A 16718-nucleotide genomic window follows, 5' to 3' on the forward strand; every position below is an offset into this window, starting at 1 on the left:
TATCATCTCCTCTCTCTCTCTCTCTCTATATATATATATATATATATATATCAATACAGAGAGATAATTACATATCTATCATCTCCTCCTCACTCTCTCTATATATATATATATATATATCCCAATACAGAGAGATAATTACATATCTATCATCTCCTCCTCACTCTCTCTATATATATATATATATATCTCAATACAGAGAGATAATTACATATCTATCATCTCCTCCTCTCTCTCTCTCTCTCTCTATATATATATATATATATCTCAATACAGAGAGATAATTACATATCTATCATCTCCTCCTCACTCTCTCTCTCTCTATATATATATATATATATCTCAATACAGAGAGATAATTACATATCTATCATCTCCTCTCTCTCTCTCTCTCTCTCTATATATATATATATATATCTCAATACAGAGAGATAATTACATATCTATCATCTCCTCTCTCTCTCTCTCTCTCTCTCTATATATATATATATATCTCAATACAGAGAGATAATTACATATCTATCATCTCCTCCTCACTCTCTCTCTCTCTATATATATATATATATCTCAATACAGAGAGATAATTACATATCTATCATCTCCTCCTCACTCTCTCTCTATATATATATATATATATCTCAATACAGAGAGATAATTACATATCTATCATCTCCTCTCTCTCTCTCTCTCTCTCTCTATATATATATATATATCAATACAGAGAGATAATTACATATGTATCATGTCCTCTCTCTCTCTCTATATATATATATATATATATATATCTCAATACAGAGAGATAATTACATATCTATCATCTCCTCTCTCTCTCTCTCTCTCTCTATATATATATATATATATATATATCAATACAGAGAGATAATTACATATCTATCATCTGCTCCTCTCTCTCTCTCTCTCTATATATATATATATATATATCAATACAGAGAGATAATTACATATCTATCATCTCCTCTCTCTCTCTCTCTCTCTATATATATATATATATATATATCAATACAGAGAGATAATTACATATCTATCATCTCCTCTCTCTCTCTCTCTCTATATATATATATATATATATATCAATACAGAGAGATAATTACATATCTATCATCTCCTCCTCACTCTCTCTCTATATATATATATATATATCTCAATACAGAGAGATAATTACATATCTATCATCTCCTCTCTCTCTCTCTCTCTATATATATATATATATCAATACAGAGAGATAATTACATATCTATCATCTCCTCTCTCTCTCTCTCTATATATATATATATATATCAATACAGAGATAATTACATATCTATCATCTCTCTCTCTCTCTCTCTCTATATATATATATATATATCAATACAGAGAGATAATTACATATCTATCATCTGCTCCTCTCTCTCTCTATATATATATATATCAATACAGAGAGATAATTACATATCTATCATCTGCTCCTCTCTCTCTCTCTCTCTCTATATATATATATATATATATCAATACAGAGAGATAATTACATATCTATCATCTGCTCCTCTCTCTCTCTCTCTCTCTATATATATATATATATATATATATCAATACAGAGAGATAATTACATATCTATCATCTGCTCCTCTCTCTCTCTCTCTCTCTCTATATATATATATATATATATCAATACAGAGAGATAATTACATATCTATCATCTGCTCCTCTCTCTCTCTCTCTATATATATATATATATATCAATACAGAGAGATAATTACATATCTATCATCTGCTCCTCTCTCTCTCTATATATATATATATATATCTCAATACAGAGAGATAATTACATATCTATCATCTCCTCCTCACTCTCTCTCTCTATATATATATATATATATCTCAATACAGAGAGATAATTACATATCTATCATCTCCTCTCTCTCTCTCTCTATATATATATATATATATCAATACAGAGAGATAATTACATATCTATCATCTCCTCCTCACTCTCTCTCTCTCTATATATATATATATATCAATACAGAGAGATAATTACATATCTATCATCTCCTCCTCTCTCTCTCTCTCTCTCTCTATATATATATATATATATATCTCAATACAGAGAGATAATTACATATCTATCATCTCCTCTCTCTCTCTCTCTCTATATATATATATATATATATCTCAATACAGAGAGATAATTACATATCTATCATCTCCTCCTCTCTCTCTCTCTCTATATATATATATATATATATCAATACAGAGAGATAATTACATATCTATCATCTCCTCCTCACTCTCTCTCTCTCTCTCTCTATATATATATATATATATATATATATATATAAGGACTTCTCCACATGTTAAATGAATTGACACAAAAAACATTGACCAAAACATGCTGAAGTCATTATATTGACAAAACAAATTAGCGACTAAAGGCACATTGAAAAAGGAAGCAAATTTCTTTTCCAGATGTACTACCAATAACACTACTAAACATTCTCCTCAAATGTATGCGAATAGTGGTAGTGTTATGGAAAGAGATTTTTTTAAGGTAAGATGCATGGTTACTGTTAGGGACAGAGGCAGGGTTAGGATCAGTAGGCATTATTAAGTTAAGAAGCTCATCTGCCAACCTTAGTTATGCATGCTAGCCTTAAATGTTCCTCTAACCCTAGCTATTCACCTTACCTTAATAAAACCCCTTCCCTAACACTACCACTACACAAGACAACTTGGACACTCACCATGCACATGCGCACACACACACACACACACACACACACACACACACACACACACACACACACACACACATGCATACTCCTACTTAACCCTTACCCTAACCCTAAAACACACACAGTAGATCTATCACCTTATGTAACCCTTATCCTAACTCTAAAACACATACATATATACACATGCACTAAACTTGCCCCCTTACCTAATCTTTACTCCAAATCTAAAATATACACACTTGCACACAAACTCCCAATCCTGCCACAAAACCACTTACCTTTATTAACCAACCTGGAAGTTATTCAAATCACACATACTACCTTTCACACAATATGCACTACAGTTCACTTAGTTGCACACGATTCTTGAACTGTCACTATATATGTATATATATATATATATATATATATATATATATATATATATATATATATACATACAGAGAGAAATAAATACATATATATATATATCTATCCATACAAATATAGAAATAGCAGTGTTGATAGAGCAAAACATTCACATGTATGGCACTTGATGCATTATTTATAGACATCCATAGTACTCAATGTGTGTTAATCATATAAACACCAATGCAATAAATAGCTCTTGAGTTTTTCAACTGGATATTTAAAAACTAAGCTAGTCTCTGAATTCCCTTATCAATTCAGTTTGAATATAGTGAGTTCATTAACTTTATTTCTGGAAATTCATTTTTCTTTCTTCTGGCATCTACTGTTATGGTGATTTTTTTTATTTATTTATTATTTTTTGCATTTCTATTTCCATTTATACGCTCCTTTATTGGGTATATTACTTGAACACATTTAGCACACACTCCTTAATAATACCAATTAAAAATATTTTTATTCACAAAACTAATTTTAATAATATCTTAATTTATATATGCTCTTTTCTATTTATATTTGCTCCATTTACTAAAATATTGCTGTGCAAACCCCTTGAATTTGTTTTTCTTTTTCTGTTGTGTCTATAAGTACAGTTTAAAGTGAAAATGCCTGTGAGAGACACCATTTATTTCACTGATGACAACAGCTCTTCATTTCCAGGAGGCTATCCTACAGTGGTTTATGATGCACAAATGGTCTCTTACGTAGTCCAGTCTTGAGCCTAAAGATTCAACCATAAAAAATATAATTTTTACTTTTCATAGAATCACAAAAGATACTTCTAAGCATAATAGCTCTGACACACTTTTCACAGCTGTAACATTTTCTATCGTTTTAATAGAGGTTGGAATTTTTAAAGTAAGCAATTTGCTTAAACTACATATTGAATCCAGAAAAAACAGCTACTGTAACTTAAGTGTTGCAGCAGGCTGATTTGAATGTCTTCTCTGACTCCATTAATGAATCATGCCATGCCATCATATGTTAACATTATTTTATGTAAATGGCAATTTGATTGATCACTTCTAACTTTTTAAACTGTATTCATTTATTAAGTGGCTAAGTGAAGTGATTTACCATGAACCCTTTTCTGCTACAATACAAGCCACAACGGCAAAGCTAAATGAAACATAAAAGTACATGTGTTTAGGAGGTGGGACGAGTCTGACATTCTCATAGAAAACACTCTGAGTCCGCATGTACAGAATATTAAACACAAGGACTAAATACTGGATCCTATAGCTGTTAAGCAGAATCCTAAAGTTGTACACCATCCTGATTTATTTAATAAACTTTGTGTATGTAACATCTGCTAATTTTATCTGATTTTATTTCATGTTCTATTTGTGTTATCTCTTTAGATACAGGCTTTATTAAGTAACACATATAATTTTCTTATTTTTTCCACTGGCTTGCTCATATCTGACAATAATTCAACGTTTCATTGCTCATATATTTCCATCCATTTTAATAAAATAAAAAATCTGTAAAACCACTTACATGTGGTCTGGGAGCATTGCAAGACACTTTATCAGTACCTTCAAGTGTGTTTTCACATTTTTCAGTTTTACAAGTGTTAGTTAGCAAAGGACATCAGCACTGCAGTCTTTTAAAAATAAAAATAAAGAGTATAGTACCTGGCCCTCAGGTAGTGCTCCAGGACATCGAGGATCTTCAGAAGTAAACTCATTGCCAAAACCTGACATATACTAAAACAGAAACAAAGACAAACAATTGCTAAGGTAAATATAGGTGTGAAGGAAGTATAAAATACTAGCATTTTATTCTGCACTCTCTCTTAAATAAACAGGAGTGGAAAATTCTTAACATTTAATATCTGTAAATTCAACAATAATAATTTCAGCTTTTCATTTTCATATTTGTGATGCAGACTTTATTTTTTAGTATACTAGTGCCCTTCAAATTTATGGATTCTCTTACCTCCACAGTGGAGAAAGACATAAAATGTCAGAATGGCTTTCACCTGGTGTAAGGTTTGCTTTTGATCTGCTATGCTTTCACATTTCTGCAAGTCATCTCAGAATAAAAAACTGTACACTTGTTAGATTTTATTATTATTGTAAAATGTAATTTTTTTTTTACGGTAGAATGCTGCATAAAGCTGTATGACTTCTTTGCTTTGTTTACCTATATGTTAATATGTTTGCCATTGTTACTGGAGCTTTTCTCCCCACCTGAAAACGAGTTCTTTTTAGGCCCAGTGGACTTCCCCAGTCATCAAACTGAAATAAATAAATGGTTAATGCTTATTTATATGCCACAGTACCTTCAAAAACCTGTAATACACTATTTCCTGTATGAAGAAGAAGACAGTCATGGTAGAATTCTGGGTACTTTATTATGCGACATTTTACCTTAAGCATCTAGATCCACCGGCTATGTGTTATACATGGTTACTATATATTCTACCAAAGCATATCTGCCTCTGTGAAACTAACCGTTTGGTGCACAGGGTCAGTAGATGCTCAAACAAATCTAGTCAGAGTACTGAATCATTTTCCTGATGAAGTCTCATGTGAATTTGGTGAGAGACGAAAGCGCTAACCAGTGTTCCAGTGTGGCTATTAAAGTTGGTTTCCTGAGCCTTGCTTCTGCTTTTCTCTTAAGTTTTAGGACTTCTAAGCTTGCTGCTTTTGGTTGTGTCTCTACATATTGAACAGTATGCTGAAATAGAAAACCTATTTAAAGCTAGTTTTATATGAGTAATATCTGTACTATGGTTCAACATAATATATATCAAACTATTACGTATAGCTGAAGCCTACAGGCATTCTGCCAAATATTTTTTTCCAGGATTACTGAACCTTTTCCCCAGTCAAGAAAACAGACCAACATTTATACATGTAAATTACAAAGTAAAAACCATCTTAAAATATTCTCTTGTAAAGAAAATAATATTGAGTGTTTGAAATGTGTCTTGGTTACCTAAGTATTAATTTCATTAAAAGCCTCTTAACTGTGGGAGGTAACTGATAAAAATGTAGAGACTGCAATATGTCACATAGTAATAGATAATGAATGAGTTTCAGCATCTTACTAACTTGCTGGTTGATACAAGTTTCATTTTATTTTATAATGTCTGTCGATTAATCAAGAGATAACATCTTAGAATCTGGAGCAATAATGAGATTGTTTAAGAGCAGCTGGCAAAATAGTAACTCACTTAACTTTTTAAGATCAGGCATTAACCTATTAACTGTATTAGGACTGATGAAAGTTTAAAATGTCCACAACAGCTATTAATAAAAGGCAGAACTTAAAACAAATGATAAGTTTTAGTTGTGGATCCCATGGTAAATTGTAAGATATCAACCTAGTCACCAAATAAATGTATATATTATACAAGTCATTTAATAAATCTGGTAACAAGGTAATAAAGCCTAATGTTTGCAGTTTATAGACCCCATTTCGCCTTGGTGTCAACAAAATTGGTATGATATGCATTGTATTTTGTTCCAGATGAAGATGGCAATCATTTTATTTACAGGTTTGTTTTATTACACACTGCTTGCAATATTTGTAATGATACAGTAATACATTGATGTCAGTATATTTATTTTAATGACTTAGTCACTAGCCAAAACCATGAATTTACATTAACCCATCTATCCAAATCAAATTTATTTGATCTAAAATTGTGTTAAGCTTGCTGGAAACTAAGTTTTTAATATCTTTATATATTTAATACCCAGATATTTAATGCTAGAAAATGTTGCATGCAAATGATTTATCTTCTTAGAGTTATGAATTGAAATTTCTACTCCAAACACATAATTCATTTCTTGAGATTTAATGCATTGTTAGAAACCCCACAATTATTTTATAATCCTTAATAAAATAATGACAAAACGGATATAAAAGTATTGGGTAATTATAGCATAATGTTGCCTGTAAATGAATTGATACAGTTTTCTGAATTCTGGAACTTAACAAAAGGAATATGAAGATGTTTAAAATATTGTAGAAAAACAGCAATAATGGAAAATCTATAAATGTGGAGACAGCAGATAACCTTGATCTGCTCCAGTAAGTATTTCTATGTGTCTGTTAACAATTAGAAATCTTAAAGCACAACCGTACACATTTGATTTATTTATAATGACAGACATGAGGAAATTAAGAGATTTAATAATAAAAGACAAGTACACAGTCAAATACTTTGGCAACATTTAACACAAGATATACTTTTTAGTTATAACTTTTTGAAGTATGATATGTTATTAGTTTGTATGTTGTTAGTGTCTGTGATTGCATATTTTCATGAAACCAGACTGATGTGCTGCAATTAACTTGGAACAGTATTATCTAAATCTGTAGCCAATATGGCCTGATTCCATAGTGCAGACTAACAGAGTCATGACTACAACAAAAATGAATGGGGGTTGGATTAGCAGCCCTGACACAAGACGAGTGGCTCTCTCTCACCTCCCTTGGGGAATGGGAAGGGACTTGGGAGTACACTGGGTCATGCGGTTTTCCAGGCCGAGACTGGGGAAACCACCTCTTATGCAAGTCTGCATGAGAGGAAAACCTTGCAGAAGTGATGGGATCCCCTTTGTTGTCAGCCAATTGCATGTCCCCCACCCCTGGCACTTCACTGAATGTGAGCAGGGGATAGGGTGGCAGCATAAAAACTGAAACCACCACTGATAGCTGTCTGAATGATGGTCCCTCCCAGCTGACCCTCACCCTGGTGTTGTGGAAGAAATGTGTCAGTTGAGTGGACTGATGATCAACAGAAATCAGAGGCAAAAATAAGCAAAAAAAAAATCTCTAGCCAAGATGAAAGTTAAAATTTTGATATGTAGGTTAATTAAGAAAACTGGTCTACAACTGTTAAATAGGGAGGAATCTGAATTATGTTTGTGAATAAATATGGCAAATAATTAAGGTAGAGGTCATGGATGAATATTTTGTAATGTAATTATATGAGTCATCAAGAAATGGATTTATTTTTAATCAGGAGGAGAGTACTGCATTAAAACCAACTAGGTCTGGATTCTTAAATTTAACATATCAGTAGTTTTTGAAACCTGTGTTAAAGTTATTTCATTATTAAGATACTCTTTCAGTGTCTTAGATAAAACAATAATCAGTAACCATTCAGATACATGTGAACTGCAAATTTTGAATAAACTTCTTAATATACTCATAAAATTGTTAAGAATTTGGTTGGTGTCTGTGCATCTCTCACAGGTGAAAACATTAAGTGTTAGGAGAAGTAGGTTGTCAGTCAATATGGGGTAAATGCTACACTACTTCAGAAAATCGATTGTTAATAGTCTTGCTAAGATGACAGCTAGTGTTTTCTCAGATCAATTAATAGCAAAGAAAACAGCTAGTAAAACATAACACACTGTATAATTCTAAAATTAGTGCATAGCAATGGTAATTGAGAACACACAAAGTATAACAAAGTATAACCATCTTAGAACAGTATTGGGGATCAATTTTAAGATCACACAAGTAGTTATGTGTGAGTAGCCAGTATTCTGGGTCTGTGGAACACAAAAGAAGGACCAATTAATTTAATTACTTTAAGGGGAGTGTCTTCACAAATTGATATATTTTGTGTTTACTTATAAAAGCCAGTGAAAGCGGAGTCAGGGGGAACTTCGTAGTCAAATGAACATAAGGGGCAGATAACTAAAGGATTACATTTTTCCTAACATTTTATTATCATCTTTATTAAAATACACAGATTTGCTTATAAAAATAGGTACAAGGTTTTGTGCAAAGTAGGTGATGTTTAGGATTTAAGACAGAGGGTATAAAATTATGGTTACAGAGATGGTTTACAGTTAGTAAATTGTGATTTACAGACAGCATTTAAAACTGCCACAGTAAGGAAGACTTTGTAAATTACTCAACATCAAATAAATATGTCTGAATATTGAATGACTATGTGAATCAAAACAATTTGGAATGAATACAGGAAACTTTAACTAAAAATGGCAATATCTTAGACACAGTACTGACAAAAGCAGAGTTGTGCATCTTCATACTATATATATATATATATATATATATATATATATATATATATATATATATATATATAAATAGATGTTTGAGTGTCTTCATTGTTGCAGTAATAACCTTTGGGATTTCCTTCTATAGAAGCCCTTGGATGACCCAAATAGCACAGACTTGATCTCTTCCCCTAGGCCAAGTGGACACCCTCCCATCCAATGTCAGAATGTCCTGTCATCATCCAGTGCCTACCATCAGTATTTTATTGCCCCAGGACCAGAGCCCTCCTCTCTCCATCCCTGGCAGGGAGCATGACCTGCCAAGAACCTTCCTCAGAAGGTAAGGCCATCATAAACAGGGGTGGAGCTATCTAGGCATGGAAGAATGAACCTAAGGGGGTGTAGCATGGCATGCACCACTCTTGGCAAACAACAGATGGAATGGAGGGAAGGAGAAAAATAGTTACTGCAACAGTGAAGACACTCAAACATCTATATTTATAGTACGTACATGCAGGTCGACTTCATAACATTGACATTTCATAACATTGAGACCAAAACATCTAAATCCCAAAACATTGAAAACCCAAAACATTGAAAATTCAGAACACTATAAGTGTACCTCATAACATTGAAAACTACAATGCATATGTAAATAACATCCTCTCCACCTATAACAACACCTAACTAACAAACACACTTTCTACTATGTTTCTGCAGGGGGGCAAGCCCCCTGTGTCCCCCATGTGAGGGGCTCTGTCCCCCACACCCCCCTTAAATTAAATATACCAACTCCAAGATCACACTACTGTAGAAAAAAGTTAATTTCCTGACCTCACTGTATCACAATCACCATACACTGAGGTCAGGAAATTATTTTTTTCCCACTGTAGTGCGATCTTGGAGTTGGTATATTTAATTTACAGGGGGTGTGGGGTGCCCCTGCAGAAGCGTAGTAGAAAGTCTTTTTCTTAGTTAGGTGGTGTTGTAGGTGGAGGTGATATTATTTACTTGTGCAATGTAGTTTTCAAGGTTATGAAGCACACTTTTAATGTTCTGAGTTTTCAATGTTTTGGGTTTTCAGTGTTTTGAATTTTCGATGTTATGGTCTCAATGTTATGAAATTCAAAGTTATGAAATTTCAGTGTTATGAAGTAGACCCATACATGCACAACAGTACTACATGCATTGAGCTTCATTGTTACAGTAAACAGCTGTGGGATGATTCACAGAGTTTTATGAAAGGGGTTGATGAATGTGAATGCTAAGGAAAAAAGATGAGATCCTGCAGGACATCAGATTTGAATTCTGACTTAACCCTGGAAGCTGCGACAAAATTGCAGTGTTTGGGAAGTGCGCACTGAGGACCAGATAAATGCATCTGGTATGAATTGGGTAGGTGACTCTGAGGAAAGCAGGAATAGTTGCTGTAGCCCTAATGTGATCAGGCGCCCATTTACCATGGTGTTTGTAACAGAAAGCAATGTAGCTAGGGATCCACTTTGAGATAGAATGTTTCCTGATAACTTTTCCTTCTTTATTTTTTTGAAAAGACTGCAAATAATTGGTCAGATTTTCTCTTTTTTGTTTCATCCAAGTAGAATCAAAACTATCTGTGACTATCCAAGGAATGTGAGCTCTCTCCCCTTTGTTTTGTGGGTTCAGACAGAAGACAGGCAAGTAGATAGCTTGACTGAGGTAGATTTTAGAAACTACATTAGGTATAAAGGAGGGGTTGATTCATAGGGAAAATCTGCCTTTATGGAAGATTAGAGAGAGTTCCTTACACTAGAGAGGGTTCCTTACACATAAGTGTTTGCAGTTCAGGTGAGAGCTACTAAAAGGTCAGTTTTCTAGGTGGTGACCTTGAGGTCAGCGGAGGCAGCTTGAACAGAAACAGAGTTAGCTTTCCTAGGACAAAGTTCAGGTCACAGAAAGGGGGCCTGAGATGAAGGATCCCCTAAAAAATTGCTTTAGGGTAGGACAAGTAAATAAAGCTAGGTGCACAAACAGGCAGGGAAGCCAAGAAGGCAGAGTTATGGGTTTTAAAAGAGGAGGAGAAGAGCCCTTTCATGCAGTGTTCTGCAAATCAGGATAAGTCAAGGTGCAGTGGTGCTTGCAAGGACTGTTGCCTCTTAGATCAGCACCAGTGGAAGAATTTTGTCCATTTTGAGGTGTATGATTTCCTGGTACTGGATCTTCTAGTTTCTTTGAGAATTAGTAAGATGAATTTATCAAAAAGCTGTCTGGAAGGCAAGAGGATCATATCATCCACCCTGTCAGCTTTGAGGTCACCAAGTGGGAGACTATGGTGGATACCCTGTTCTGACAGAAAAAGTCCACCTTCAGTGGCAACACCCAAGATTTTTCATTGGCCATGTTATGGACCATGGAAAACCAGTGATGTCTAGGCCAAAAAGATGCTGCCAGGATTGCCTTTTGCCCATCCTCCCTGATCTTTTGAAATACTCTAGGCATGAGTGGTAGGGAGAGAGCATACAGAAACAGAGAAGTCCAGGTGAAGGAGATGGTTTCCTCCAGACCCCACAAGTTGGGGCCCTTAAGTAAAATGTGTTAATCTGCCTACTTTCTTTTGAGGCAAACAGTCTACTTTTGGCATACCCAAATTGTTTGTTAGCCTTTGCAACCATTCATATGGGTTTATCACTGCCCTGTTGAAAAGGTCTGTTACACTGTTTTCTGTTCCTGGAAGGTACTGTTCCAGTAAGTAAAGTCCCATTCCCTTTGTCATCTCCTAAAGTAGCATGGTCAGCTAGCATTTGGGGTAGGAATGTGTAACTCCCTATATGATGACATACCAAATCACTGTCCTTACCAACGCAGTGCATGGTGTTCATTTTTGTTTGAATGCCATGAGGCCCATGAGTAAAGACATCATTTCATTCAGGTTGATATATTTCTTTATGAATGGCCTGTCCCACCTACCTTGTACTGTTATTTCCCCTGACTGTGCACCTCAAGCGAGATCTGAGGAGTTTGTAATTATTACTTGAAGTACTGCCCGAATACTGAAGGGAATTCCTATGTTAAATGCGAAGGCCTTTATCCACCACAGGAGTTCTTTCTTGACACAGATAAGTAGTACTATTTTGATGTGCAAAGATACTAAAGTTGGCACCAGACACTTTGCAGATGCCACTGGATCTTCTTAATGCACAGTTTGCCCAAGGGTATCATCAAAATGCAAGATGCCACATAAGCCCAGTACTCTGAGAAGTTCTCTTGCTGTGGCTGATTCCTGCTGTATCATCAGTTGAAAGCAATAGGTAAGAAATATTATGTTTCCCAGAGGCAGAAAGGCTTTTTGCAGTTTGGAGTCCAACACTACCTGCAGAAAAGTTACTTTGGTGCAAGGAAGTAGGCTGGACTTTTTCAGATTGATTGAGAAGCCCAGATATGATAGGTATTGCATGGTCAGCTGGATTGATGTATTTAGCTCCCCTGCCACGTTTGCCTGAATAAGGCAGATATCCAGATAGGGGTAAATGTGGATGCCCTTTGTCCTACAAATGTAATTACTGGTGTCAGATGTTTGGTGAGAACTCTGGGAACAATACATAAGCTAAAGGGCAATGTACAAAATTGATAGTGAATACCCTCTGTCCAGAAATGAAAATGTCATATGTGCTCCTCTGCAATGGAATTGTGGTGGTAAGCATCCACCATGTCCAGACTGGCAATGACTGCCTGTGGGGCAATCAATGGAAAGAGTTTCTGTAAGGTAAGCATTCTGAATTTTAGGACGATAGGAAACTTGTTTCGATTTGAGAGATCTAAAATTAACCTCCAGGGCCCTTCTTTTCTTGTAACCAGAAATAACCTGGAGTAAAACCCTGTCCCTATCTCTTTTGTGGAGCAAGTTCTATGGAACTTTTATTTAGCATAATTTGAGTTTAAGCCTGTGCCTCTTGAAGTTGCCCTTTTGGAGTTAGAGGAATGCCTCCGATCCTTGGAATGGAAAAGAACCGCATCTCGCATCCTGACTTTAACATGTTTAGGATCCACCTGCCTTGGGAGAAAAACTAGCCAACTGATTAGAAAGAGGGAGAGTCTACCCACTAGTCTTGTATTAGGAGCTGGACTGGGGTGGAGTTTTCTGGGCAGGGGACAAGGATGTGCTTTTCTGACTCATAGCTGCTCCCTGCTGGATCCCTGGAATGAGACCCAATAGGTCTGATCTTAGGGTTGGCTTGCCACTTTCTTGACTGCTTGTCTCTCCGGCTTTTTTGCTTCTGAACTTGGGTTCAAAGGTATGAAAGGACAAGATCTAAGGGTAGTTTCTACTGAATCTAGGCAGTGGGACCTGCAGAAAGTCCTTAAATGTCTGTATAGGGGTCTACTTTTTATAACTCAAAGTTTCAAAACTTCAAATTTCTTATGGTCAAGACCATAAAATCAAAGTTTTGAAACTTTGAATGGTTTAAATGAAGATCGCCATACAGAGCAGAACAGGAAATTTCCCATTTTCCTCTCTGTAGTATGATCTCGGAGTTGGTATATATAATTAGCAGGGGGTGTGGGGTGTAGGGGGGCTTGCCCCCTGCAAAAATGTAAGAAAAATGTAAAAAAAAGTTTTTATTTTTTTTTTCAGTTTAGAAGTTTCAAAACATCAGTCTTATGGTCTCGATGATAAGAAATTCAAAGTTTTGACACTTCGAGCTTTAAAAGTAGAGCCCTGTATAGCTATAGCATTTTCTTCCAATATTTTAAAAAAGCTTTGCACCAGTGGCCCAAAGTAAAACTCTTTGTCTAATGGGGCATCAACAATTTTTGCCTTGACACAGACAGTTAGGGACTGCTCTCTCGGCCAGGCATGTCTTCTGATGACCAGTCCTGTGCAGCTGCTCTGCTTAATGCTTCTAAAGAGTGCTTTGCAGCCTGAGAACTAGTGCTGCATAGGTTCAGCAGCTCTTTTTGAATAGACTTCTTCTTCTTCTTCATCCCCCCCAAGCTTCTGTTTCCCCTAGTACAGGAAGAATTCCATGAATTTAACCATATGGAACTGAAAATGTAAGGCTCAAAAGGGAAGGGGAGCTAAAGTATAGACTTTTTATTACCCTGCCTGTCAAGAGTTCTACTTTCATTATTATTTGATAAGGTATTCTTTGAGGTGCAGCCTTTGTGTCCCTTGCAGCCTGAGGAGATCATCGCAGGATCCACTGTGGGATTCCTGTAGAGGAGTCCATGAGAGCCCTAGACTCTATAGAATCCATGAGGTTTCCTGGTGGCAGGTGGCTGGGAGTCAGGCTGCAGGGATTCCTGTGTGGGTATCCTTCATGTTATCAAATGACAAAAAAAATCACTGTGCAAAACATTGTGCCAGGAACATCAAATCACTGAAACATTGAATTCTGTGTGTAAATGTGATTTGGCCATTTCCACCCATTTCCACATAACAGTACAATCTTGGAGACAGTATATATATATATATATATATATATATATATATATATATATATATATATATATATATATATCTATGAGTGTATATATATATATATATATATATATATATATATATATATATATATATATATGTATGTGTGTGTATGTGTATATATATATATATATATATATATATATATATATATATATGAGTGTATATATATATATATATATATATATATATATATATATCATTAGCAGTGGGTGTGATGGTGAAGGGGGCTTTTCATCCTGCAGAAAATACATTTTTGTTGTTTTTGTTTTCTCAGTGTTTTCCAGATTTGACGATCCTGGTTCAGTGTTTTCCATTGCACTGTTTAAAACTTTTGATTATTTAATTAGATCCATCTTGTATAACATCATCACCTATCTCTAGTACTAAAAGAATAGACAGAGTCTTAAGCTCTAGAAGGCTAAGAACTTGGACTCTGGGTAATCCTGAGCTTTCCATCTGAAAAACTGTCTCATTTTATGGTGAATAGCCCGAAAAGATAAGTTCTCAGATGATGAGGCTGAGGCGATAGTGTCTTCTGAGTTGGCAAATGACCTGATAGAAACTTGATCCAAGTATGCCAACTCATCTTCATCTGAATCATAGGAATCTGAGGACTTCTGGGGTGAAGAATCCCTTTTTTTTTTACCAGGAGAAGTTCTTGTTGTAGGTTCCCTATCAGGGCTCAGCTGTGAGCTTCACAAACTTCATGAGTTCTTCAGCTGACCTGACTAAGTCCTGTGGGTAGGCTGGGATGGGGGGTAGGGTACTGACATCTATGCAGCCTAGGTTGGGGCAAAATGACAATAACTTTCTTATGTTTTTACTTGGGCCTAATCCTAGGTGTGCCGTTGGTAGGGACAGCATACCTCTCAACTGTCCAGATTTTCGCAGAATGTCCAGATTTTTTGGCTCATATTTTTGGTCTGTTCCTCATAAATTTGCAGCTTTCTGGCAAATCACTGGGATGATCTGAGGATTAAAGTCACTAAATAATAAAATACATTTGAGTTTCAATCTTCAAATCCTTCACAAAATGTATGTTAAAACAAGCTCTGTTACTCCAGCAACGTTCTAAGTTTATAAGAACAATATTTAAAAAATGTCCCAATTTTTGGGCCTTTATCCCCCCATTTTGTCGGACTTTGTCCAGATTTCTTACACCAACAGGTTGGGAAGTATGAGGGACAGGTGCAGGCAGCCTGTGGGTGGCTGCAACCTGCATCTGGACTTCTGCATGCTCCTCTTGGATATTAATGCAGGGGATACTGCCCTCTCCCTCAGAGGTTCATAAACAGGAGTCAGAAGCCAGTGCCTACTTAGAGGCTCAGGACCCATCTGATGCCTTGGCGGACTTAATCCGTGCAGGCGTCGACAGGACCAATGACATGGTGGCTTCCCTAGGCATCTCACCAGATGCCTTGGCAAAAGTCATCAAAGGGGGCTGTGAAGGCTCTTCTCCTCCTTCAACAATCTTGAGCCTGGTGTGCCACTCTATTGGCATAGACAGATAAAGCCCTGACTATGACCCAGCTGACCCATGTTTAATTAGTGTCTTGGGAGACTAACGTTGCAGCAGGGAGGGATGAGCATTACCATCAACTGGAGGGAGATCAGTCCTGTTAGTGTCTTCTGTGACCATCCCTGTTGAAGGGTGGGGGGTGTTACAGTGGAAAGTGTTGTCCAATGGGGAGAAAGAGTAGAGATATGGCTGAGCTTCTGTGGAGGTGGGGCAATACACTTTATGGATCCATTGCAAGCACACCCCTTGGACGTAACCACAGAGATCTGCAAGGGAGGGGGAAAGTGTGAAACAGGAAATAGAGATAGGTCATAAAATAAGAAAAAAACTGGCTTGAAAGAAAACAGCAATGACCCTCCCCAGGACATCCTTAGGATCCTCATTGGCCACATCTCAAATTCAGGCTTTGGACCCAGTAAAGGATAAGAGGCAGTGAGACAGCTGTCAGAGTAAAAGAAAGGGAGAAAAACAAATAAAAAAAAATCTTGAGCCTGGGAAGACTCTCCATTACAAAAACACTGTAGTCAGACTCCCTAACTACTTTTGGATGCTGCTCCTTCCTTTTGCAAGGGAGATCTACAGCACATCCAGAGGACACCACAACA

At 35.9% G+C, this 16718-nt stretch overlaps 1 protein-coding gene across 1 annotated transcript in view; it reads right to left on the reverse strand.

Moving 5' to 3' along the window:
• The window catches only part of HGD (homogentisate 1,2-dioxygenase), a 622110-nt gene that overhangs the window by 500157 nt on the left and 105235 nt on the right, over positions 1 to 16718 (reverse strand). Inside the window, exon 2 of the mRNA XM_044071510.1 lies at positions 4778 to 4849. Within this exon, the coding sequence (XP_043927445.1) occupies positions 4778 to 4849 (72 nt within the window). The remainder of the gene's footprint in view (positions 1 to 4777; positions 4850 to 16718) is intronic.

This window comes from Protopterus annectens, chromosome 5.part0 (assembly GCF_019279795.1).
Source record: "Protopterus annectens isolate FY-2018-M chromosome 5.part0, PAN1.0, whole genome shotgun sequence".
In the NCBI taxonomy this organism is placed as follows: domain Eukaryota; kingdom Metazoa; phylum Chordata; order Ceratodontiformes; family Protopteridae; genus Protopterus; species Protopterus annectens.